Source organism: Cimex lectularius, unplaced genomic scaffold, assembly GCF_000648675.2.
Source record: "Cimex lectularius strain Harlan isolate CLEC.00 unplaced genomic scaffold, Clec_2.1 scaffold2, whole genome shotgun sequence".
NCBI classification, from domain to species: domain Eukaryota; kingdom Metazoa; phylum Arthropoda; class Insecta; order Hemiptera; family Cimicidae; genus Cimex; species Cimex lectularius.
Window position 1 is genome coordinate 6,154,754 of NW_019394219.1, and position 27,882 is coordinate 6,182,635.

A 27,882-nucleotide genomic window follows, 5' to 3' on the forward strand; every position below is an offset into this window, starting at 1 on the left:
TGTGCAAATTTCGAGGCTCAGAAATAAAGAAGGGCCAATTTAGGTCATAGTGGAAGAAATGGAGACTTAGGTCAACAGTAACCTGTGTAAAGAATTTATCCGTACTTTCTCTGGCGGAATTTGTACAAACATTTTACTTTCAATAAATAAAAAAAATGATAACCACTCATGAACCTGACGGATGATACACCATGAGTTTCCTGAGTAGTGTCATTTAATAACAGGAAATATCAAACTTCGACTGTTGATGTTTATTAATTTCTATGGATAAATAGGTTTAAATCTGCTGCATGGTCAAAAAAATCGGCCGGGTTCGCTCACCGGTGTGAGCGAGTTTTGGCACGTCTGAATCAGATATCACCAGTCGGCTCTAACTGCCCCTAGAGACCTGTATTAATTATAATCGAATTCGATCTTTGCATTTTTTTATTTTAAAAAAGATTAGAAACGCGAATTTTTCAAGAATAACCCGCAAGAGTCAATAACCGTCCGTAGCAGCTGATGCAAAGAAAAAAAGTAGCGGAAGCGTCGCCAGGCAGTTTCCTACTAGATTGATCGCGTTTGAGTTGCGGGCCGGCTCCTCTAGGCAACTCTTTCTCTTTGTTAGAATTAGAAGTTGAAGTGGAATAGAGAAGAGGATCAGAAGAAAGTGGGGGCCTGCCTGAGTGGTGGAGGGTTGAGAGACCCCGGCTGAATAGGCGGACGGAAGAAAACCAGTCTTAAATCCCCCTCATCCCGACATACATGGACTCGGCCGTTCACCGCACGATCGACGATTTGGATATTATCAAAACCATAGGTACGCAAATATTTATTATATATTGGATAAATTGCCTTGTATTGACGTCCTGGTCATATCTCACCTCTTGGCACGGTTTGACACTCCATACTGTCAAACACCGGTTTATATCAAAAGCCCTAATTAAATAGCAATTGATTATTCCGCTTCGACATCCTCTCGATTTAATTCGACCTTAATGATTAACACGAGGTGAATCGGTTTGATGCGAATCCTCTTAAATTTCACTCTAGATAATAAACGCTGAACCAACAATTTTTATTTTAGAAACAATCACAATTTCTCAGCCATACCATAACAACTGTCTTAATGTAAAGAATAGAAAAACAAATCAGGATGGATCTGATAAGACTGAAAACATTCCACTCCAAATGATCGTTATATCTGCAGGTTTTCCCCTTAATTAAAAAACCGCTGGAAAAATTGTATCCTGCAGATTTTTAAAAAATTTAAATATATAATTTCAGAAGACTATGCGACTACAGCATCAAGTGTCACGATGCTATTGTTTACGTGGGGTAAATGTGTGGAAATAGTTTTCAGGGATGCAGCTAGAATTGGCATATTTTGACTGTCACTAGACAGGTCCGTGGTAAAACCGTATTTTTAAAATTTATTAAATTTAAAGCTAGCTGACATTTGATTTCCTCTGTTGCTTCGTGAGAAAAGGAAGATTGTTCTAGTCCTGTCTTCGAGTGAACATTCCAACCGATTGTACATCGAAAGTACCCTGCTTATAGCTATATTCTTCTCCTTTTATTTATTTAAAACTGGTCTTGCAAGACCAACCATTAATTTAATATTAATATATGCAATTAATAAATGTTTACATTCTTGTAAGATTCGCACTTCACTATTCACAAAATTAATTCATACGGACCGATGTGCCTAGGAGATTCACCTACCCCGTTTTGCGGTTGGGTCGGTACCATGCTTAAGCCAGGTGCCCAGTAGATCATCGCTCCCCAACCAGTGGGGTTAGGCTCCGGGGCTTTCGACATCTAGATCTTTCAGCCCCCAACACATCCAAAAAACAAACCACAATAACCTAAAACCAACTAGCTTCCTATAATACAGTCACACAAATACAAATATTCATATCGGTATTCATTGCACTCATTCTCATTAGTCGGTGGAGTACTCGATATTCCTCCATCGACCTACACCCAATATTAATAATCCAATCTAAATTGAGTCGATGGGGTACTTTTATCCCACCTTAGATTACACACACACACACACACACACACACACACACACACACACACACACACACACACACACTCACTGTTGGATGTAACGCTATATTTCTCATTAACCTCTCACCTCTCATACTAATGAACACACTAGTCCATATGGCTTTGTTCTTTTCAACCTTCTTACCTGTTCTTTCGCGTAGGTCAGTCGCTTCCACATTCTCGTCCTGGTTGAGTCGAGATTGGTGTTTGGTTGGCTGCAGATCTTTGTATTTCCGTAGTGACCTCAGAGATCTTCAGCTTTTCAGGTTATTTGCTGCTGATCGTGTAGACCTTTTAAAACTCCTTTTGTGACTATTTTACCATAAAATTATCACGATAAATATACGTGGATGAGATTTGCGTGCGTCAATGGTCTTTCTGGAGCTGTCGGACTAATGATCACGACTGTTCCAAAAACCCAATAGTCACAGGGCAAACGTTTAAAACAGGTAATGGGAAAACAGATTATCAAGTGAACTAGGAAAAAAATGAAATGATGTAAGACTTAACGTTGGGGTTCTGTTCGCATGCAACTTACACACAGCCGCCTTGGCGTGCCAATAATTAGCGCGAGTGGCACGCGCCGGGCATACCGTCCCGAAATTCCGTAATTGATGAGAATGGAAGAAACGTACATGGAAAAAGGCGAAAACTATTCTGGGAATTGAGACGGCACTTTCCCGAGTTTCACTGAAATTATTTCCCCGATAAAACTGAGCGGCACTTTGGGTCACTTACATAGGGCGAGAAAGGCGTATTTCTATTATTATACTTGTTATTTTATTTGTGGTTTGATGCCTTGAAACATCACACTGTCCTATATTCATATTCTCGCATTATACAAAACTTAGAAGAAAGAATTGCATTGTATAAAATTGTATAAGCAATGAAAATTGTCTTTTTGAGATCTACAGGGTGATCCGACCATTGTGGTCTCACTGTTTTTTTTCTGCCAGAAACGTCTTGACAATTTACTATGCCCAGTGGCTCTCGGGTAATAAGCAGGTTGAGGCAAGACATCTACATTCAGTCAAAGCATGTCTAGAAGACCAAAACAGCTAGTGTAAGCCGTTTTTGCCTTTAGTATTTTAGTCAGGGTTATAAGCCGGACGAGACACAAATTCCCTTCCAGGGAAAAACAATCAAAACCAACAAGGAATGGCAAACCAGAATATTCGGAGACGGCCATTTATGGAGGAGTATAGGACAACGAACCCACTACTGAAGGTGAAATGTCGAAACGCCTACTAACCAACACAACTTGTCAGTTGGTCTAATCTCACCTTGAATATAACGAAGTGCAACAGACATACCAGACCAGCTAGTATAGACAGAAGAAGATGATCGGAGCCAAACCATTGTCATATACCAAACATTGACTGCAGTAGAACAAACCCACTACTAAAAATGCTGAAATAGTGAACCTATATGGCTTTTGCCAGACAAACACAGATTTCATCTGAAAGAAAGTGTCTTACCTCGCCCTGCTTGTAACCCTAACCAACCCTGAAGATGGGAAATGTCGAAACGTGTTTAATAGACCGACACAGCTTATTGTCAATTTAGCTTATATCACGCTGAAGATACAGAAATGCATCAGACATAACAGACCAATTAGTATAGACAGACCAGGATGATCAGAGACTACCAGACAGTATTGTCATATAGCTGTCTGGACTACACTAGGGATATGTTGAAATACCGAAATACCAAACCAATACAGAGATATCATCTGAAAGGAATGTCATTGTGGAGGTTTCTGAGTTGCCTCAACCTGTTTATAACCCTGACCAACCGCTGAAGATAGCGAAACGTGAACCTGTTCTGCTTCTCTCGCTGATTTTGTCCGTCAGACGCGTTTAGTCTAGAACAACGTTTATGTATTTTCTCACCCTGCTTATAACCTAACTTTATCCAAAAGGAATTTCGTACCTTGCCTCACCCTGCTTATAAACCTAGCCAACCGCTGTTAAATAGCAAAATGTTGAAACAGGTATCTGACAGGACCAAAAACAGCTAAGGCAGGCTGACCAGAAAGACAAAATAAGAAAGATTTCATTTTGAATTTTTGTGATTTATTACTTTACGGTTCACTACTTTAACTATATTTTCTTTGTGAAGTGTTGAGATTACTTATTGATATCTGAGAAGTTATGGACCTTTAGTTAGGTCGTTTACGATCAATGCGTTCTGCCATTTAGACACTTCGGGGATAAGCAGGGTGAGGCAAGGTAAATCTCCAAGTGAATTATATTGTTCTAATATTTCAAAATGTACAAACATGAATGTGAAGAATTTTCCAGATTTACTTGATAATACTAGCTGTTTTGATCTGTCAGACACGCGACATGTTTAGCGGTTAATCAGGGTCATAAGTAGGTAGAGGCTGGCAGTCCAGAATGATCTAAAACGACCCAACTAAGAAATATAAACGGTAACAAGCGTTAACACAAATGATAAACCGTGGAAATTTTTAGTTTAACAATGCCTTTGTGAACTATAGAATAGGAAATGTTTCTTTTTTCATTCTAATTCCTTCGGAGCCCTCTTTTTAGATGGAAGTGAGTGATTAGAACGCGTCATGGAAACGTCGGGAGATTGATCCGGTCCTTATTGACGCAGTGACATCTCTACAAGCCAAAATTTATTAATCGCCCTTCCGCTCGTCTCTTAAAATGAGGAAATTAGTCAGAGTCCTATAACTACACCGATGAGGTCACACAGTTCGCCGGTTTATTTTCGTTCAGTATTTTTTTTCCAGTGGATTTTATTTCCGTATTTTTAATCAACGTGTTACCGTGAACATGTTCACTCCTGACTTTTAAACACAGGAGAAAAAGAGAAATTGTCACTCAAATGAGTCTGCTACGTTTTTACGTCTGCTGTGACGTTTTTCCTTTAGAAAAGTCAGCTTCCAAGATTGGCTATTCGGGTTCATTTAGACGGTGCCTAGAGCAGACAATTTTCCACTCAAACGTGTCACAACAAGTGATCGGAAATGTAATTACATTTTATCGTTTAAACGCCTGATCAAATCCTTGTACTATTTATAGACATATTGTTTATTTAGAGCTTGTTAGTTTTCTAAAATTTGTCCAGCTGAAACATCGAGGATAGACTCATATTTTCAAAAGTCCATTATGAAAAAGCCTTACAATGAATTTTCAGCTTGGTCGTTTCTGATCATTCTGGCCCGCCTATTCTCGCTGTGTTGAGCCTGTCAGGCGCGTTTCGACATTTTGCACGTCTTTAGCTGTTGGTCGGGGTTATAAACAGAATTAGGCTGACAACCTCCATCCAGGCGAAAATCAAAACTCTTCTGCCAAAACACGGACACGACCTAACAGTATTGCGATGAATCAGTCATGGACTGCAGTACAATAAACCCACTACAAAAGGTGCAACAATTCTTTAGAAGTACACATCTTGGTTATAACCATCGGCTGAAGGTATCGAAAAGTCAAAACGCACATCTGACAGGCCCAAAGTAATTTAGGCTGGCCAGAAATAAAAAATACCGAATTAGTAGTTTAGTCATTTACGATCATTTCGGTCATTTACGCACTTTCAATGGTCGGTAAGGGGGTAAGTAATAATTGACTAAAAATGATGATAGCCATTGAATGAACCTGCAGTTTGGTCGTTTCCGAGCATCCGAATCTGCCAGTCCTCCCTGTCATTTCACCATCTAAAGTGTTTAGTTAAGTTAAGCCAAACCTCACTCTAAGTGAATTGTATTATTCTACTACGTTTTTCAATTTGAAAAACACTACTGGGAAAAATTTTCATGATTTAATACTGGCTAATCCTGTTTAGCCTTTTGCCTAAAGGAACGTTGCCTCCCCCTGCTTATAACCCTGATCAAACGCTGAAGATGTGAAATGACACGGTGGGCTGGCAGACCAAGATGTTTGGACACGAACAAACTGCAGGTTCATTCAATGAATATGATCATTTTTAGTCTTGAATATAAGTTGGGTGAGCAAGACAAATCTCATTCCAGGTGAATTATATTATTCTAATATATAAATGTAAATATCATATGTAAATGAACAGTTTTCAATATATATTAATTGACTATCTGCGTTAAAACGTTTTTTAAAGGAAAAAGAAACTTCGCATCTTGCCTCACCCAGCGCATACCTAGCGAACCGCTGAAGAAAGCGAAAAATTAAAAGCGCATCTAACAGACCAAAACAGGATAAGTGGACGAAAATGATAAAATATTGAATTAGGATTTATATGCAGTTGAATTTAATATATTTATTACTTTAATTTCTTTAACAATAAGATTTCCTTTTTGAAATGTTGAGATTTTTTCTTAGTGAGGTGATGTACCTGAAATTTAGTATATTACGATCATTTTGGTTTGGCATTTAGATACTTTCAGTGGCTGGTCAGAGTTATAAGCAGGGTGAGGCAAGTCAAACTTCATTCCAGGTGTATTGATCACACAATAAATTGAAATTGTTTGGTCATTTTCGATTGCCTAATTTTGCTGTTTTGTCTTTCACCTGAAAGAAGTTTGGTTTGTGTCTTGCCTCATCCTTCTTATAACCTTGACAAACCACAGCAGAAAGCTTAAAAACCTCAGCATAAAATGTTATGGATGCGTTTTATTCATTAGTGTTCGACGTAAATCATAATAATAAGAATGTGTATGCCTTAACTTGATCCGAATAAAGGTCGAAACGTCCGAGAAAAAAATGAAAAATGAGTTTTTCTAAACTGCCTCATTCTTGACCGCTCCTCACGAATTTAACAAATTACAACTCATAAATTTAATTTTTTCTTATTTTATAGGTGATAAGTTAAGAACTAAAATTTGGTGGTTTCTTATAGTCTATTCTCGCTCTTTTAGGCAATCTAACGCGTGTAGGCTTTTGCCTGGATTGAAGTTGTTTTGCCTTACCCTGCTTATATTCTTGAGCAACCGCTGTGGATAGCAAAAGTTTATCGTTTATTTACCAATGAAAACTTAAATGTGAAAATTTAATCGTATTTAGTCTTTTGGCTAAAGGATCTTCGTACCTCACCATGCTTATAACGCTAACCAAACACAACAGATGTTGAAACGCATCTGATGTATCAACTCAGCGAGGTTAAGCAGACCAACATGATCAGTATCAATCAAATTATAAATTTAATTTTATAGGTGATAAATTAAGAAGTAAAATCAGTGTCGAAAAGGACCTGCAGTTTGGATGTTTCCTATAGTCTATTACAGCTCTTTTGGGCAGACTCGTAAAATGCTTTTGCCTGGATGGAAGTTGTTTTGACTCAGCCTGCTTAAACCCTTGACCAACCGCTGGCAAAATGTCGTTTATTTATCGAAGAAAACATGAATGCGAAAACTTTAACTTAATCTTGTTTAGAATTTTAGCTACCTTGCCTCACCCTGCTTATATCCTAGCCAACTACTGAAAGTATCTGAAAGCCGAACCGAACGGTCGTATAAGACCAAACGAGGTTCACCACGCGACGTCAATAAATATCATAATTCTTTTGAACATAGTTTTAATTTTAACAACGGTTATTGGCATTTCAGTGGCAAATATTTCTTAATAAAAAAAGCCCAATTATTGACTTAAATATATATATTCAAATTTAACCTTTTGTAACCATAAAAATATTGTCAACCTTCAGCTGAACGAGTAGTATTTTTATACATTTAATTTTAAATAAACTTTTTACAAGTAATCATCGAAAGTTTATAACTTTATGCGTTTTGTTATCTTTGGGACAATTTGTAGGACTCTGAAAGTTCCCCAAAGTCAAATAGTTAAGTATTAATTAATCTTTTTATGTAAGGTTTTGGTTGAAATGAAAAAGTTAGTGTTCGCGGGGATTCGAACCCACGACCTTCGGCTTAAGTGATTAGAACAGCGGCATGTCCAGGTCGTGGGTTCGATTCCCGCTCGTGGCACTAACTTTTTCATTTCAACCAAAACCTTATATAAAGATTAATTAATTGAAAGAAATTATTTAGTCAATCGGACCACGAAATATAATGGATTTAATAATTAAGCATTTTGAAATTTTCGAGAGTTTGAGACTCTTTAGGAATATGTAAATCATCATTCTTATGGAGTTGGTCAAAACTATCAACAAACAGGAGTTTGATGGTAACAAAACTTGTAAAAATGGAAATATCAATTTGAGCTCAGGAACTAGAGACGTCCCTAACTAGGAACCCCTAACTAGAAACCTAGAGACGGAACTAGAAAAACACCGGTGAAATTTCTCCGAAGGCCTATTTATTTCCAGCACATTTACGTTTTCTCCGTGGAAAACCGCAAGACGACGTCTCGTTCTCCTCCTCCGCGTTGTTAAAACCATTAATTACGCCTAACGATACGACTCGAGGGCGAGGGACAAAAAATTGAAAGGACGGACGCACGCGTTGGAAGGAAAACAAAACAGACCCCCCCCTCAAGTTTAACTTCGACCCACATTTTAAAAATACACTTATTTCCATGTTACTAGATCAATGACGTGCAAAAGGTGCTGAGTTAACCCGACGAAACATTTTGATTTTGCCTATCTCTTCTTCGCCAGTCATTCTTTCAGAAGAGGGCATATGTATTTTGCGAAAAGTTAGTTTTTAAACAGACTCTTTAGAATTTTCTTTTTAAACGTTTGACAAAATATCACTTCAAGCGTATGTGCGAAGGTGTAATTTATAAAATGTAGATGATGGTCTGCGAGTTTGTGAACTCACGTTAAACCCAGAGTTACTTACTCCTTCCATCCTCGCGGGATTTTTTAATTCGTTTCGGCATTGAACGATCTTCAGTGAGGAACAATACGGATTATACAATATATTCATATACTTTTCCTGTCAGGCTCAGTCGTTCATGCTCTAGGATTTTCATATCTCCTTTCCTATTATTTTTTGATTACGGCTGTTGTCGAACACCACGAGTTTTGCGGTTTCATCACCTCTGGAGATGATGGAAAATCTTTTTTTTTCCAGGCGTATCCTTTCGGTCGATAATATGCAGAGAGGTGGTTAATGAAACGAAGCTCATACGAAGGGCTTACTTAATAACTGGGACACGCTTGGAGAAAGTGCTCGCTCACTCACCTGTGAGGCTGGCTGCTGCCGACTCTTTCCGGGCCAACAACTTTTACTAGAAAATGAAAATATTGGGAGTGTCGTGGTATTTTTTAGTAACATTTTACAGGGCTGCTATAAAGAAAAGGCGTTGTGGGAAACCTCACTCGACGACTATAGTGTAACGTCCTTTGCTTAAAAATCTTATTTAAGTAACGGTTCAAAGTAAAAGAAGGCCGCTTTAGATATAAATTGACTGAAATTGTCAAATGGTATATTTAGTTCTGGCTTCTAGGACCGATAATTAAACTGGCAACAATCCTACAACGGATTTTAGGACAACACATTTTTGAAAAGGACAAGTTTTGTTATTCTCACCCTGGCTTTCTTCAAAACTTTACCTTCATCATGCAGGTTGTTGAATTTTACGTCAATAAAACAATAATTATTTACTTAATCTTCTAACATTTATTAGGTTTCGTGGTTTGCTTGACCAATTAAATTCTTTTCAATTAATTAATCTTGAATTTTGAAAAATGGCAAAAAGGAGGGAAAATTCAAAAGGTGGGGTTGAGATGGGATGTTGGTGTCCGAGTAGATCGAAGTCACGATAGCTCAAGTGGTAAAGCAGCGGCGTATTTAGCCGAATGTCGTGGATTCGAATCCCCTCGTGACACTATTTTTTCATTTCAACCAAAGCCTTACAAAAAAAAAAAAGATTAACCTCTTATTTATATTTACTCCAGCTTGTTACCCCCTTGATTCTGTATAATAATCAATTCGGTCATGGTTGTTCATTCCACCCCTGACTGTGACTCAAAGAGTTCTCTCGTCTTCCACATATGGTCCCGGACATCTGATTGCCACAAACCAAACCGGCACACATTTGTGAAGAGAACACCTCCTCTCCATTGATCAAGTGTCCAAGCGAGATGCTGATTTCCGAATAGACGCTCTACGATGCCAATAGAGAAAACCAGATGGGAGTCGTCTAGAGAGGCTATTCTTACAAATCCCTCTGACGACTGTTTAAAGCTCACCATTATATTATGGACCGGAATCGACTACCTATCAAGGAGGCCGTTAAATGACGACGGATACATAGTGCGCTAAAAGTGGTAGAACAATGGCGTATTTAGCAGAAGGTCGTGGGTTCGAATCCCGCTTGTGACACTGACTTTTTTATCTCAACCAAAACCTTCTTTCTAACCTTGAGTCTAATTTAATTACAATCTAATAATGCAGAAAGCACATAAAACATAGTGAGTTTTATATGTAGTAATTGTGTGTTTTGTGAGGCTGTATCAAGTATGTATATAATTTTTGCTGTAACAATGTATATTTTGTAGTTAGTCGTGTCCAATCACCCTGCTCAGCCAAACCTAGCTGTTCTAGTCTGACGCTTTCTGCCACATTCAGCGGTTGGTCAGGGTTATAAGCAGGGTTTGGCAAGAAGGTGAAAGCCTAATTGCGTCTGGCGCATACCAGAGAGAAGCAGACCAGGCTGTTCGGAAACAAACAAAATCATTAACAACCATGAACTAGTGAGCAAGCACGATAAAATGGTTTAAATCACTGAAGAAATAATCGATAAGATAAGCTTTAATTAGACTCTTAGATTTGAGAAATTTATTTTTAGAAAATGATATATAAAATGTCAATTGTTCAAGCTTTTGATATAATAGTCAAATTGATATAAACTGCCGAGTGAAATCGACACTTTCATACCAAATACTAAAATTAATTTAAAAATATTAAAGCCTGCATCAATTCTAATTTTTTATGCAATTATATAATATTGTGCAAGTCAGTTTAAATGTACTCTTTGTACGGATATCTGTCGGTTATTATCGATAAAAATTAATTTGCATCAGTTAAGTAGTTTTGATTGCCCTGCTATGCGTGCACATGTCTGCTGGTTTTAAGCCAAACGTGTTGAAGTCTGGAGGGAAGTTTCTTGCTTCACCCTGACTTCCTGGTTCAACAATCCTCCGCCGTTTTGGTCTGTCAGATGCGTTTGTACCGTCAAACCATCCCTGATGACGACAGATAAATCAAAACCTGCGAAAGATGGGTCAACCATGATGATTGGAAACGACCATACTGCAGGATCAAAATCATTTCTTATCGATCGTAAAAGCACCGTAGTTGGAAATGTCAACAATGCTGCTTTTTCACCAGCAGACCTCAAAGAGAAATCTCATAATGTTTATTTTATTATACTTCTAGTTTGTTTATTTATCGAAATGGGTCAAAATAGAAATATCGTGTTAAGGGTCAAAAGATTTCCTTCGGAACAATATTTGATCGTGATTTAATCCTCTCGCTTATCAAGAGTTTTGGTTTGTCTTATATTAATAAAATTACTTCTCGTACAGAAATATTTGTTTGATTTTGAATAATGATTAATTGAATACAGTTAATTGAATATATTTCTGTCATTTCTAATTAACAAAAGGTATCGTCCCGGGCATTTGTGCGCGTAGGGTTTCGCTGAAGATGTGATTAATGTCTGTTTATTCCTTTGGTTTGGCAATAACGCCGCGGGGTCTCGCTATTCCGTGTTTAGACCAGAGTCTGGGCCTCGAAACGGGCCTATAATAACATCATCGAGGCATAAAATCTCCGCACAAGTTGTCATAGTTGGTAGAACAGTTGGTTCATTCGTTTGAATAAATAACAAATATTGATTTGGGGTTAGATAACAGAATCGAAACTTGTCTGTGTTTCAAGTATTATTTGTAAGGTTTCAATGTTGGGTTTTCCCTTATTTAGTGATCTTGTTTATGAATCTTGATGCTATGTTTTTTTAAAATAATTTAACTATAACAAAATTTCAATTACTAGTTAGTTAAGTCATATGTTTCCCAATCGATGCCACTACTCCAAAATACAACTTTATTAAAAAAGTACAATGTACTGATACCAGAAGAATGGGCCAAAGAAACACCGCTAAAGGCAAACTCCTACTGGTACACTGAGACTCCAAAACGGAGCTGGAGCTGCTACAGTTTTCCAGTCTGAGTTCATAGCGATTGAACAATGCGCCAGAGAAATAAAAAGGATTGGAATATATTCCCGGAAGATAGCCTTCTTTTCTGACAGTCAGGCAGCACAAGGCCCCCATGCCTATAGCGAGGTGAAGTCAGTGACATTAAAGACCCCCTGGCATGGGTTCCTGGGCACTCGGGGCATAGAGCAATGAAAAGGATGACATGTTGGCCAAAGAGGGGGCCAACATGGACTCTCTGGGTCCTGAACCCTACTGCGGCTTAACATCCTGCCTCAAAAGAGGATACATCTTAAAATGGACCCTTAATAAGTCCAAATCCTGGTGGAACAATACCACAGGTATGAGGCTCGCGAAGAGATTCATAGGACCATCCGCAATAATTTACAAAAGAATTACTGGAAGGCAACCGCAACCGAACTAGGTTTCAGGTTGGACTTCTGACAGGATATTACCACTTAAGAAAGCACATCCACCGGATAGGAGTACAACCAGAAAAAACACAGGTACTGCCAGGAAGAGGAGACCGCAAAACATATTCTATGTTTCTGTGAAAGTCTATGTAGGTGCAGGTTCTTGTAACTAGGACAAAAAAATACCACAAGCAAGATCCTACACTAAGGAACCGATGGTAAAGCTATGGAGGCTGATTAACAACCTGAAGCTAGCCAGTGAGCTATAAAAACAGGGAGTACAAATCAGGTCGAGGTGCTGAAGGCCTTGTGGCCTCCTCTTTTATTTCCATCCCTGAGTCATAGGTTTGGAACAGTAAATAATGTGACACTTCATACATAAATACTAAAAAACGATACTTTATAAATGTAATAATAAGCAATAAGAACGCGTCAGCCTTTCAGAACCTTCCTAGTCGGTTAGGGCTTTAAACAGAGTGAGGCAATGAACTTTCTTTCTGGCAAAAGCCTAAAAAGTGAATGTCCTGCAGATCTTCGATGTTTGACAGAAGCGCTTTGATTTATGCTTGGATTGATGCTGCCCTAAGACATCGCACCTGCAGTCAGGAATTACGCAGGGTTGGTCAATGTCATAAACGCGACAGATAACACCATGAACGATAGACAGGACAGAATGATCGGAGAAAACCAACATACAGGTTCATCACCCAGCAGATCCCAAGAGGAAATCTCAGGATAAAGTCGTTAAACAAATAATTACGTAAACCAAAAATTTCGGCAAATATATTCGATAGTCATATACAGATATGATAGTATAAATACCAAGACCTTAGACTAAAAGTATAATTAATTTGGGGAGGGGGGCGCGGTAGCCGAGTGGTTAAGGCGTCAGACTCTCGGCTAGTAGATCCCGCGGTGTGGGTTCGATCCCCACCGTCGCCTCTGGACTTGTTCTGACGCCTAATGGGACCGGTGGCCGCAATTGAAAGAAATTGACACGGTACTTATCAATGGAAGGGGCGGGATCGGATCTCAGCGACCCTGAATTTGGTCCCAACCCCCTTCAAAAATGAGTTTCTCAATAAGCTGTACAGCTGCAGTATGCAGTACTCAGGAGGGAACTCCTCTAGTCCCTGGTAACCAAAAAAAAGTCAATTATGACTACTAAATATATAAATAGATTTCTAGATAGAGTTTATTGACGAAATCGAGAAACTTTACATACCCTCTTTTATTATTTTAAAATAAAACGATTGTTTATTCTGAAAACATTTTGTGCTTAAACATCGATTTTTGCCTGTTGTTTGATCTTATCTGGCTATCTTGGTTTGCCCATCCTCGGTGTTTTGGTCTTCGTCAGGGTTATAAACAGGGAGAGAACAAACAGAAAGTTTTAGGCAAAACCCCCTGACAGGCAAATCCAGAGCCTAAGATGCCTGCATGTTGTATCCTATTATCATATAATTACTGAGACACGTTTTGGCCCTTTTAAGGCAATTATAATGTATAAGTCTGGGCAGGGGCTGAGCGAGGTATTTATAGATCGTATTTCTTATGTCGACCGTATCAATTGTATCTCACCTGGTTATCCCGGATCTGGTCCATCTATCATTCGTGTTTTGTTCTGTCGAATGCGTTCGCCTCAGCCGTTTGACAGGGTTGTAAGCAAATGAAACAACACACTGTTAGAGGCTAAACTGGCAGATGAATTCAGCGTGGTTAGGCAGACCTTGGTGAAGCAAATCAAAAACTTTTCCTCTCACATCGCTGCATTGTAGAGTGAAGGAGTGTGAAAAATTTACTAATTGCTGTCTGCACAAGATGTAAACAAGGAACTAAATTTTTCCGTGATGCCTACGGTTTTATGACGTATCTTGGTCTGTCTCACGACGAAGTTTTGCCTGACAGACTCGTATGGCTCAGTGGTTTGCCAGGGATATAAGCAGGGTGAGGCAATACATCTTTCGTACAGAAGATCCTATAGATAACCTAAATACTTCTAACAGACTGAACCGTCCAGGATTTTCCAGCAGTTCTCCTTCTCCATTAGTTGGTTAGGGTTATAAGCAGAATTAGACAGGAGTAAACGTCTTTTCTCCAGAAACAACAGGATTGTAACTTTGTTTTGAAATCAATCGATCGAAATATGGCTGAAATTTGTTTGCTTTGCATCATGTCTTACGTAAGAATTTGTTTTTGGTTTTCCGCTGCTGCTTGGGCTTTCCTTCCGTGGAAAATCGACGATTGCAAACAGACTGCTGTCTCGTGCTACAAGTGGTCGGGTGAATCTCCCTTTTCCTTCTCGAGCCGCAAATAAATCGGCGACGCTATTTTTGGCCCTTGGAATCGGAATAAAGTTGGCAGCCTGGGGAGGCTAATAACGCGTGCATCTCCGCAGAAAACACCGAAGACACGCCCTGAATCGTTTCAGATTCGACTATAGCTTCGACTGAAAGCTGGCCCTCTCGTAAGCATCGATCTCGGCCACCGCCTACGCAGATTTGTCCCCCAATAAACACATCCCGTCAAGAAATTTATCACTGAGCACGAAACCGCACGGACATTTATTAGGCTCCTTGTAGATAGATTCGTTACTTCAAAGCATTTCTATGATTACAAGGGAAATAGTCATATCAGAGCACAATCCAAATTTACACAATTTTCCTTTGTTTTCATACTGTGATCGTTTGACTAATTCACATCATTTGAATAAATAATAAACATGATAAGAGTCACGTTACATCGTCATTTTTTGGGCAAAAAACAATTCTAGCAGAAATTTTAATGATTTGCCGATAACAATATTTTATCTTTTGTAAACGAACGTAAAAAAAGAAAAACAAATTTATATATCCTGTGTACTTATGTGCGAATCAAACACCACAAGGAAAATTAATTAACGATTCAAGATGGTTTTTCGTCTAACACGTCTATATACAAAACATATTATAATTTCAAAGTGTAATTCCTGACCAAAATTTACGGACCAAACGAAGTAAATTTTTGTAATTGTTTAAAGATTTGTTGACGTAAAAACTAGACTGACAGCATTGCCATTTTTCAGGTACAGGTACATTCGGAAGGGTCTGCCTATGCAGGGAGAAAGAATCAGGCGAATACCTCGCTGTCAAGATACTCGCCATCAGCGATGTTATCAGGCTCAAGCAAGTGGAACACGTCAGGAACGAAAAGGAGATCCTTTCTGACATCAAACATCCTTTCATAGTAAACCTGTAAGTATGGAAAATATTGTCTAATTTGAAAATAAACTTATGTTAGGCATGGTCGAACATGGTTAGGACTCTGATTATGAAATGGTACAGGGCATATTGTATTACAAAAGCGAACTAGTTGTTTCTTTCTTCGTAACAAGTGTGTTTTCTTTTCTGTTATGCAATGGAAACGTTCCGTTGTAATTGCTTACTAGTATACAACATACATTTAAGAAAATAAACTGATCTGTTCCAACTGGTTTTATTGAAAACAAAAGACAAGGATTAGCGTTAGGACGTGAATAATAAAAACGGTGTTCCATGCCAAATAAGAATACACGCGGCAGACAAAGCTGTGCGATATTCTGAAAATAAAACAGACTTCCTACAACGCACGTCTTAATTTAATTTTACACAATTACTACTTTTTCGTTAAGAATCAAGAAAACATCAACAGAAAAATTCACCAACTCTTGAGGTGTTTGGCAATAAAATCTGCTCAGATTTGGACATTTAGTCACAAGGACTGTCGACTTGCCAAATTTTTAATTTACCGTTAAACTTTCTTTGTATTCATTAGATTCGTGGTCCGATTGATCGAATAACATCTTTCAATTAATTAATCTTTATGTAAAGTATTGGTTGAGATAAAATAGTCAGTGTCACGAGCGGGATTCGAACCCACGTCCGTCGGCTAAATACGCTGCTGCTCTACCACTTGAGCTATCGTGACTTCCATCTACTCGGACACCAACTTCCCATCTCAACCCACCTTTCAAATTTTCCCTCCTTTTTGCCATTTTTCAAATATCGTGTTATCTATTCGTTTCTACTGCTAACAATTTATTTCCTGATTTTGTTCATGATAACGCATTAAAAGCAAAATTAGGTTCAAAAATTGTTAGTTAAATTTTACTCATTCACTAAATGATTTTCCGATTTTTTGGTGAATTTTCTTGTAAACTATCATAATAAAATAGTTTTTACCAAAACTCTTGAATTTATGGTCTCATTTAATTTGGTTTATATTACAATAAGTATGTTGAAAATATAACAATAAAAATACATATAATTTGGAATAAACAACAAAATACTTTTTTTTAGTCTTTGAGTGTACATATGTTAACAGGGTGTCCTTTTTAGATGGCCCGGTTAAATTGAACCCATGACGCTATTAAAAATACAAAAAATACTTGTCTAATATTTTTTAGTCTGGTTTCAAATTTTTTACTTTTTGTGGAGAAAAATTATACAGGGTACCTCAGGGCCAGTGCAGCGGCAAAATTTCATATACGACACTATACACGCTGACAGTGCTGTCTTAAAGCATCTTTTACCCAAGAAAGCAAAGGTCAAGATAAAAAAGTCTGTCAGGGCGGGATTCGAACCCACGACCTCCGGCTAAATACGCCGCTGTTCTACCACTTGAGCTATCGCAACCAATACCTTACATAAAGATTAATTATTTGAAAGATGTTATTTGGTCAATCGGATCACGAAATCTAATGAATTTAATATGTTAAGAATATTAAGCCTTCACTAAAGCTCTCCGTGGCCATGTCATTTGTCGCCGAGAATGGAATAGATTACACGACATTTGTAAAATTACGAAAAGGAGGGAAAATTCGAAAAGTTGGGTTGAGATGGGAAGTTAGTGTCCGACCGCATGGAACTTGAGAGCTCAAGTGGTGGAGCAGCGGCGTATTTTCCGAAGGTCGTGGGTTCGAATCCCGCTCGTAACACTGACGTTTTGACCTCAACCAATACCTTACATAAAGATTTCTCTGTATTATTTGTGTCATTCTGATGATTATTTCACACGAAGAAGAAAAAAGAAAGTCGGAAAATCATCCTTTTCACGTTAATCAAAACTTCCTTTTCTGATAAACTCGACAAGTAGTGAACCTGCGCGAAATCAACATGCGAATATGAAAGAAATCTCGTTTACTATGCCACTTTCAGCATATATGGGAAGATCTACCTAAAAGCCCAACATTCTCACATTTATATTTATATATAATCTTTCCTTGATCCCTTGTCCAGTATGGAATCGTTACATTGTTCAGTCTTCTCAACCGGTTTTTAATTATTTTGAAACTCACAAAACACGAGACGGACAAATGCCTTTGAATAGATGCCAGTTATTTGTTGAAAATCCTTTTTTCCACTCAATTTATGAACTGTGATCTGTGTTCTTTCAAGCTTTATACGGATCGTGTTTGAATGTCATTTTCCTTTTTAGGAGAGCTCCTAAGATTTGGCTTTTGCGTAACGAAACATTTGCTCTACCAGTTTTACAAGATATAAACAAAATACGACAAAAACTACGACATATACGTTGCTGAAGAAAGGACGTAAACAATAACATGGCCCAAAAGAATTTATTATTGTTTATTTTCTCTATCTTTAGATTCGATACAATTCCAAATCGACCTAGTGAAACACTACCCTTTTAATTAATTTCGATAGTATCACGCGATATTGACCTTGGATTGAAAAAATATCAATGAAAGATCCATCGAAACGATTATTAGAACGCATGTTTGTTTTTGAGATAACTTGGTATCAAATGAACCGACTGCAATTGGTGATAACATTACAAATGGAACAAAACAACTTGGCGACATCCTGTTATGACAAAACTACAGGACGAACTCCAACTCAAGCCTTGGTTTGTGTTAATTTTCTAACTTGACTATCTGCATTTTGTCGGTACTCATATCAACAAATTTTCTTTGAAAATTAAATACAGTCGACCCTTTAGATTTTGAAACCCAAGGGACAACAAAAATAAATCGAATTATCAAGAAGTTCGAATTATCAAGAGGAAAAAAATAAAATTATTAAGAGTTGATATGAGTTCGAAATTATTAAAAAATTTCGTGAAGCGGTTTTGTTTCATTGTGGCCTGTCTAAATGGTTCTTCAAAGAGAACAGTTCTGACAAAACATTGACCGCCGAACATAACAAACTAGAGAAAACAAACTCAAGTCAAGGAAACTTTAGGCTGCAAGGAAGTAAACAGTACTTGGAAATTGAGAAGAATATTACAAAAAAGTACGAATTATACTTAGGATTTTTTCGATTTATCAAAGTGACGTGCTGAGGATTCACATTATCAAGAAATTGTCGAGTTAAGAATTACTAAATGTCCACTGTAAAATAGACTCATATCAATGATATTTATTGATTAATGAAATTGATGAATCATTAATTTATATCAAACTGGAACACCACAGGTTACAAGCTGAAAATCTCCTTCACGTTTCTGTCATTTAGTCGTAGAAATATATATTTTTGCAATCATATCTTTTAGTTTGAATTCGCTCGGGATTCGGACATTGCATACACTATACAACAAATTTGAGTACGGTACGATGGGTACTTATTACGAGTACAACACCCTGTACAAAAACTATACTCAATATTCCTCAATCACCTGCCCAGCTTTTGATGAAGATTTGATGAAGAATTCAATAATGCCATTTCAATACTGGTATTCGTTTATGAATCAATTATGATATTCAATATTCCCCATAGGGTACTCTATACATTTCTATTACCCGATACGCAAACTATACAGTTTGCTAAGGAACTTAATATTCCCCAAATGACCTCTACATACATTCTCAAAGAGGATGGATAAGGTACTCTATATATTTCAATTACCCGATAAGAAAATTATACAGTTTGCTAAGGAACTTAATATTCCCCAAATGACCTCTACGTACATTCTCAAAGAGGATGGATAGGGTACTGTATACATTTCAATTACCCGATACGCAAATTATACAGTTTGCAAGGAACTTAATATTCCACAAATGACCTCTACATACATTCTCAAAGAGGATGAATAGGATACTCTATACATTTCAAATGCCCGATACGCAAATTATACAGTTTGCTAAGGAACTTAATATTCCACAAATGACCTCTACATACATTCTCAAAGAGGATGAATAGGATACTCTATACATTTCAAATACCCGATACGCAAACTATACAGTTTGCTAAGGAACTTAATATGCCACAAATGATCTCTACATACATTCTCAAAGAGGATGGATAGGGTACTCTATACATTTCAATTACCCGATACGCAAACTATGAAGTACACTATATTCTTCAATCACCCTGTCCACCTACTATAAGTGAAGTTTGATAAGGAACTCAATATTCGATCGATGTGGTACTCGATATTCCTCAATCGCCCTATAAATCTAACCTAGCTGACGTTCGATGGAGGTACTCAACCTTCCCCAGTTACAGGAAACCACAGGATACTCACTATTTTCCCCTAATCCTTTACGCATACTGTACAACACATTTAAGATAAACAATTAGAAGTAGTATTATTTAATCATCCTATTATGAAGCGACACAACAAATATAAGTGAATAGGTACTCAGTACGTTCAGTTGTCTTAAGCTCATGTTATCTAACTAAATAAGGGTCAATATGGGTACTCAATATACCTCAATCTAGTAAAAAAAATAATCTTCGGGTCGATGGGGTATTTATACCTGTGTATGCACAACGATACAACTGATCTAAGGGATGTCCTAAAGGTTATTCAATTATTCATCCACCTGTATAGAAACAATACAGAATCTACTGGCGTGTTAATGCTGTACTCAATAAACCACAATTACCGTATATACAAATAATAACGTGTTCTACATTCTAACACCCTTACACGAACAGTACAACAATATAAGAGAGTTGCAGTAGATCGATACATAATATTCATCAATTGTCATATTCACTTAATGTAAGTGGAGTGGACTGGGGTACTATTTCTCAGTCACCCTATACCAAAACTGTTCAATAAATTTAAGTGAGGGTCAAAAGCGTAGGTACTCAATCTACTCAAATTATCCATTACACAAACTATAAGGTATTCAATATTCCTAACTCACCCTTATACGAACTTTTAACAATCTAATTGAGTTGCGGAGGTGCTCAATATTACGTCATCGGCGTGCAGTTTACAATATGGTGATAAATACAATCTCAAGAATGTAACACAAAATATAATATAGAATAGACTACAATAGTCTATCCTCTCTGCTTTTCCCAAAATTGGAACAGTGTACTTAGAAACAGCGCATGTCTACACGCTCCCTATTAGCAACCAAGAGATGACAACCTCCAATCAAACGATCTAACCACATTGAGCAGCCTTTCATATACATTAGCGTGTACTTTGTTTTTAAGGGCGTATACCACGTGGGCTTACCGCAAATCAATTAATTCCGCTATTTAAAAAATGTTCGATTCCAAAGAAGTGACTTTTTTAAGTATTGAATCGAGCCTAATGGCACTCCTGCTATAAATGAAGCCGTTTAAATCATTGAACGAAAATCGATTAGATAAATGCTCCAATTAGACTATAAAACTTCAAAGATTTATTTTTGGAAACTGATGTATAAAATGTCAATTTGTCAAAGCGATTCGTCTTTAATTAGCGTAGCTGTAAAATTGGAATAACTCTGGAGTGAAATCGACTTTTTTTAAATCAATCGAGTATAAATAATTTTAAGAAATAAATAAATTATAATATTCAATTAATTAAGGTTTTAAGTTGAGATAAAAAAGTCAGTGTCACGAGCGGGATTCGAACCCACGACCTTCGGCTTGATACGCCGCTACTGTACCACTTGAGCTATCGTGACTTCGATCCCCTCGGGCACTAACTTCCCATCTCAACCCCACCTTTTGAATTTTCCCTCCTATTTGCCATTTTTCAATTGCTTTTTTAATTGGTCAAGCGGACCACGAAAAATAGTGAATTTAATAAATTATAATACACATGATTTTAACCAGCATCGTTTCTTATTATTTTTATTTAGTACGTTGTTAACTGTTGAAAGGTCACGTCAGTTTGCATTCACTTAGTGAGATTATGTCACGATAATTTCATTATTATCGATGAAACATTATTTTGAACATGTAGGTCGGTCGTTTTCAGTCATCCTGTTCTGCTTGGCTTCACTGGTTTTGTTTATTAGGCTAAAAGAAGGAGACACCAAATGAGGATGACCAGGACGATCATAAACCACCAAACTACCGGTTCATTACGTTCAAATTTAATTTAAGCCCAATTATTGATTTTTATAGACGAGAATGGACATGAGTTACAAGTCCGAGTGTTACAATAAACTAGCTTGAAATTGTAAAAATCAGACCAACTTTAGCAAAATTACAAAGGTGTTCGTAATTTCCAACTAATCTCTGTGATGATTTATTGAATTTGGCACGGCATCAAAAAAGCCTTTTCGCCAGGTTTTCTCGTCTACTTCTTTCATCGTCCCGATTTAGGAAGAAAACGTGGAAAACCACTTAGTCGTCCTCCACGTTAAAAAAATACCCACCTATAATCCGTTAAATTTGTTAAATTATTTTCCCTTCGAGTTATCCCAGTCGAAATATCCTTTATTATTATATTTATCCATATATCACACACTCACAAAAAAAGTGGCACAACTCAACAAAAGAAAATTTTATTGGAAAGACAAATTGAATACTTTTTTTGACTTATGTATTAAGAACTCGCCATTACGGTTGTTGGCAATAAAAACTGTCACGATCTATCAATATTGTCTTTCGTTTCTCCAAAACTTAAGCAAAAACACAAAACTTTAAAAATCCAGTCGCACTACCCCTAAAAAAACTAACCCCTTTTTGGGGTTGCGACACTTTTCTTGCATATATTGACTCTCAGTAATTTAAGTTAGTTTGTTTGATCTAACGATAATGCTGGTCAATGAATGACTATTAATTTTTTGTGATAGTAACGACAACATACAAGCCTAACGAACGAGCATAAATATCCGTGTAGTGAGTTTACTAAGATTATTTTTGACACGAATTAGTTATTTAAAATACAAAATTAATTTTAGAAATAAAGGTTTTATTGATTGGCTAAAATAATATAATAAAACATTTAATAAATCTTTGAAATGTAAAAGTTAAAAGACAACATTGTTAAAAAATCATGAAAAAACAATATTATAATTAAAACTGTTAGTAAAATAAAAGAAATCAAACTAAAATAATTCCCGCACACTCTAGATCAAGGTATGGTCTTGAAGAAAAAACAAATTCAGTTGTTACCGCCAAGCTTTCGACCTATTTTAAAGTCATCATCAGGGCCATAATTGAACAGGCAGTGATAATTTACTAACTTTTTCATCTCAACCAAGACTTAGATAAAAAATACAATTAATTGAAATAGTAAATCCCATCAATTAAGACTGCTAAACATATATGGATTAATATAATAATTAAACTTATGATTCTTCCTTCTTGAAGGTGGGATAATAGGTCATCTCAAAAAACCACAACCAGTTTTTATCCAAAACGTTTCGGATTTATTTTAATCCTTCCTCAGGTGAGTTAACGCCTGTACACAGAACAAATATTTTTTACATTTTTATATCAACATGGTTATCATTGTTTCTTCACTGCTTACAATGATTAAAAAAGTGGTCGTCAGTCTTTAATATTTTTTAACAATTTATTTTAAAAAAGAGCCAGTGTGGTACTTATTCAGACTAGAAACAAACGTTTTAATATTTTGAACTTGACTAGACTCTTATCACAACCTCTCATGTGACGTTCGACCTCTTATCAACATCTTATCACAGACCAAGGAATCAACATTAAAAATACCGCTCAACAGTTAAAATTGCATTTTCCTTATAAATCTATTTTTAAACAACAAATTTTATTTATTTTATTAACAATATTTTAACAATTATTATCACAACTATCACAGATTTTAAGTTTCCTCCAGAGTTTAAAATTGACTAGAATATTTTTATATATTGTTTAACAAATTAAAATAGCAATCACTTATCATATCACAACAGTCTTGACGGTAATTAACAGACAGTTTATCTTTTTTTTATGTAAAGGGCCTCTAGGAACTTTCGTTTTTTACTATTTCGTTCCTTGTAACAATATTAACATCATCAAATAAAAAAGACCTTCAACAACTGCATGTTGTGCCAAGGCAGTTTAATTGTTTTTATTAGTTTGGACTGTGTATTTATGTTGATAAATTCTATTCTTTAGGTATTGTTTGGTTTCACCATATTATACTTTCTTGCAGTCTTTGCATTCAATTTTGTATACCAGGCCTGATTGTAGTCCTTTCTCAATTTTATCTAGCGGTGAGTAGTATTTTTTGACCGCATTACTGTTTCGGAAGAACTTAACTAGAGGGACTTCCTTTTCAGACAACTTCTCAACTGTTCCGATAACCCTTGGATGTAAGGGAAAGTGACATAGTCAATTCCAGAATCATTTTCATCTTCTAGGTTTTCCGAGTTTTCGTTTGGGTTTATCTTCCATAGATTGTTATTGTTTATAATTTTTTTTTTTTTTTGCGTTATGAACTATGCATATTAGTTAACTATGCACGCCAAGTATATGTGTGTTCAAATTTGGGGGGGTTATTGTGAAAAAAGAGCCAGAGGCGACGGTGGGAATCGAACCCACGACCGCGGCGTGAGAGTCTCTCATGCTAACCACTCGGCTACCGCGGTCCCCCAAATACCCATTCTTTTTTAAAATTTCCCGAACCTGTGTTTTGTCTTTCTTGGTAACACCTTTCGACGACAATTGAAAACCCTTCTTAGTAATCCAATCAGCACATTAACTTTAGTTGACCATGAATGGGGGAGGACATTACTGTATTAGCCGGTTCGATGCCATGGGTTTGGAGTACCAACTCGTACTCAGATTTCCATTAACCTTATGTGTTACTTTCACATCCAAAAACGCTATACAACCGTTTTCCTCCACCTCACAGGTGAAGTTTAATCATTCGTGGTAACTGTTAAGTATTTTCAGTACCTCATCAATTTTATCTATTGGAGGGGCCGTCAAAATGTCGTCGTATAAATACAAAAAAAGGAGGGAGGGCAAAATCAAGTTTCGCCAAACACACGTTCAATAATTCAGACATCACCAGATCAGACAGCACTGGACTCAACGGATTCCCCATTGCCACTCCAAAAATTTGTTTATACGTTTTGCCATTACATTGCAAATAACCAGAAGAACAGCAAAATTTTAGTAATTCAAGAAATCTATCTTTCGGTATACATGTGTGTTCTTCGATTAATGGCCACTTATTGTCAACATTTTCTAGTATCAACTCAATGGGCAAGTTAGTAAACAATGCACTCACGTCAAAAAATACCAATTTATAATCATTAGGTAACTGAAAGTTCATTATTTTCTCTTTAAATTCAAAAGAGTTAGATATGTTATATGAATTAAATTTTCTAAAATGGTTCAGGGTTTTTACCAGAAATTTTGACAACTTGTAGGTGGGAGAGCCAATACAGCTAACAATGGGCCTAAGTGGGTTGTTTTGTTTATGAATTTTCGGCAAACCGTATGCTCTTGGCACAACCCTGTTGTGGCATTTTAAGTGATATGCCTGTTGAGGGGACACAAGCCCGTCCTTTAATAAATTAGCAATTAGTTTATTGTTTTTCTTTTGAATAATAGGCGTGATATCTTTTCTAGACAAAATGTAAGTATTTGTATCACCTAATAATATTTCCATTTTGTCTTTATACTCTTTATTGTCTATGCGGACCGTCTTATTTCCTTTGTCTGATCTAGTGATTAACACATCTTCATTATTTTTTCTAAACTCATTCAATATTTTTACATTTTTCTTAATTTTAAATTCGTGTCTGTCCAATGAGGTGTTTTTATTTTTATTATGAAAGTTTGTTATTATATTTGTTATTGCCGCCCTAACTTCCCCTTTAAGTTTTTCATCTTGTTCTTTACTTAGGAAAACTTCCAGTTCGCCGATTGTGCCCATGACTGTCTTGCTTGTTAATTTACTTTTCACATTAAATTTTGGTCCAACTGACAATATTTCAACTACTTCGTCCGATATAGGCTTATCTGTCAGGTTTACGATCCAGTCCTGTTGGTCTTCATTGGGCTCACTAGAAATTCTTCCGTTTCTTTCATTTAATAGGTTATCTAGTTTTTTATTCAGTTTTAATTTTCGTTTCTTCTTTTCCCTATCAATGAATTCTCTCTGTTTTCTCCTAAATTCTACAATGATATTGGGGGGGTAGCTATGTCTCTTTCAAATCCTTTAATCTGGGAATAAGCAATGCTTATATCCAGGTTTAAGATTTTCTTTTTTGAGTTATAAAATATGGAATCTAGTTTTTTGATGTAAGTAGCTGCGCTCACCGGTAAAATAATAATTAAAAGAGGATAATTCGGTAAGTCGCCTAGAATCGAATCCTGAGTACACGAAATTTGAAAATATGGCAAAAAGAGGGGGAAAATGGGAAGGTTCTAAGTTGAGATGAGAGTTGGTGTCCGGGTGGATCGAAGTCATGATAGCTAAAATGAGCAGTCGGTTCGGGTTCCTCTTGTGACATTAACTTTTTCAATTCAACCAAGGCCTTAGATAAAAAGTAGACGACAAGGGCAGTAGTCCTCGGGATGAACCGAAATACAGAACTGACTGTAAACCTAGGTAAATATGTTACAGTTTTCCAGTCTGAACAACGCGCAAGGAGAAATAGGCTAGGAATGCTTCCCGGAAGATTGATTTTTTTTCTCTGACAGCCAGGCAGCACTCATAAGAGGCAAAGGCAAAGCGTGTTTGGTACTGCATGGAGGCCCGACGGAAGTCAGTGACATTAAAGATCTGACCCTGGCATGGGTTCCTGGGCACTCGGGGCATAGAGCAATGAAAAGGCCAAAGAGAAAGCCAACATGGACTCTCTGGGTCCTCCCTAACCATCCCTGAACCCTACTGCGGCTTAGCATCCTGCCACAAAAGAGAATACATCTTAAAATGGATCCGTAATAAGTCCAAAACCTTGTGGAACAATACCGCAGGTATGAGGCACGCGAAGAGATTCATAGGACCATCCGCAATAACTTACAAAAGAATTACTGGAAGGCAACTGCAACAGAACCAAGATTCTGGTTGGACTCCTGACATGGCACTGCCACTTAAAAAAACACATGCACCGGATAGGACTACAAACAGAAGAAACACTGTGCAGGTACTGCCATGAAGAGGAGACCGCAGAACACATCCTATGTTTCTGTGAAGGTCTATGTAGGTGCAGGTTCTTTCAACTAGGAGAAAAAAAGACAAGCAAGATCCTACACTAATGAGCCTTGCTATGGAGGCTGATTAACAACCTGAAGCTGGCCAGTGATTTACCAAAAAAAAGGGGGGAGTACAATAGATCTATTCAGGTCGAGTTGCAGTAAGCCTTGTAGCCGCCTCTTTTATCCCTATGCATATTCCTAGATAAAAAGTATAATTAATTGAAACCCTATATTAACTTGACCCTGACTTAATAGTTTTCCCTGTGTATGATTTTTTTATGAATTTACTCGAGAATATTAAAATGATTATCTCTTGTATCTGTTGTATGAATGGGAAAAACATAAACTTGTGGTCAAATGTTTCCTTAGCGCAAGAAAATAAATAAACCAAGTCAACAACTTTTCAACCCATTTGGTTATATTATTGTTTAAAATTAATTATCATGTTACAGATGGTGGCATTTTAGGGACTCGTGTTTCCTCTACATGGTGTTCGACTATGTGCCTGGAGGAGAGCTCTTTTCCTACCTCAGAAACGCCGGCCGGTTCCCGCCGAACACAGGTACGTAATCTGTTACGAGCAGCTCCAGAAATAATCCACGAAATGGCGAGAATTATTTATTCTGTCGCGGAACTCTGCCAAAACATCAGCTGTTGCTTACAGTTTTTCTGCCCTCTTCTTTCTCACTCCTCTTGCTTACGTTTTACGACTTTACGTTGAATCGGACAGCCCCTCAAAATAACTTGGTCGGTTCTAGATTTATATGCCAATTTTTTTTTTTTTTGCATTTACAGCTTGGTTTTCCCGTCGAGTAAGCATGTCACTTTTTTTGCAATTTCTCTGACCCGCTTGGAAAAATCCATGGTCGTTTCTCTTGATGACAAGACATAAAAGACCAAAGTTTTACGTGGAATAATAGAATGCTATCCTTACAAGACGATCTCACTTTCCGACCCAAAACAATAAAAATTATATAATTTTTTTAATTTTGTCAGTAATCTACAATCACATTTTAGTTTCAACATGGCCGATGA

At 37.0% G+C, this 27,882-nt stretch overlaps 1 protein-coding gene across 1 annotated transcript in view; it reads left to right on the forward strand.

The window, feature by feature from the left end:
* Positions 1-371: 371 nt before the first annotated feature.
* The window catches only part of LOC106666812 (protein kinase DC2), a 37,331-nt gene continuing 9,820 nt past the window's right edge, over positions 372-27,882 (forward strand). The window contains exons 1-3 of the mRNA XM_014394276.2: positions 372-799; positions 15,582-15,750; positions 27,300-27,409. Coding sequence (XP_014249762.1) covers positions 745-799; positions 15,582-15,750; positions 27,300-27,409 — 334 coding nt within the window. The 5' untranslated portion in view covers positions 372-744. The remainder of the gene's footprint in view (positions 800-15,581; positions 15,751-27,299; positions 27,410-27,882) is intronic.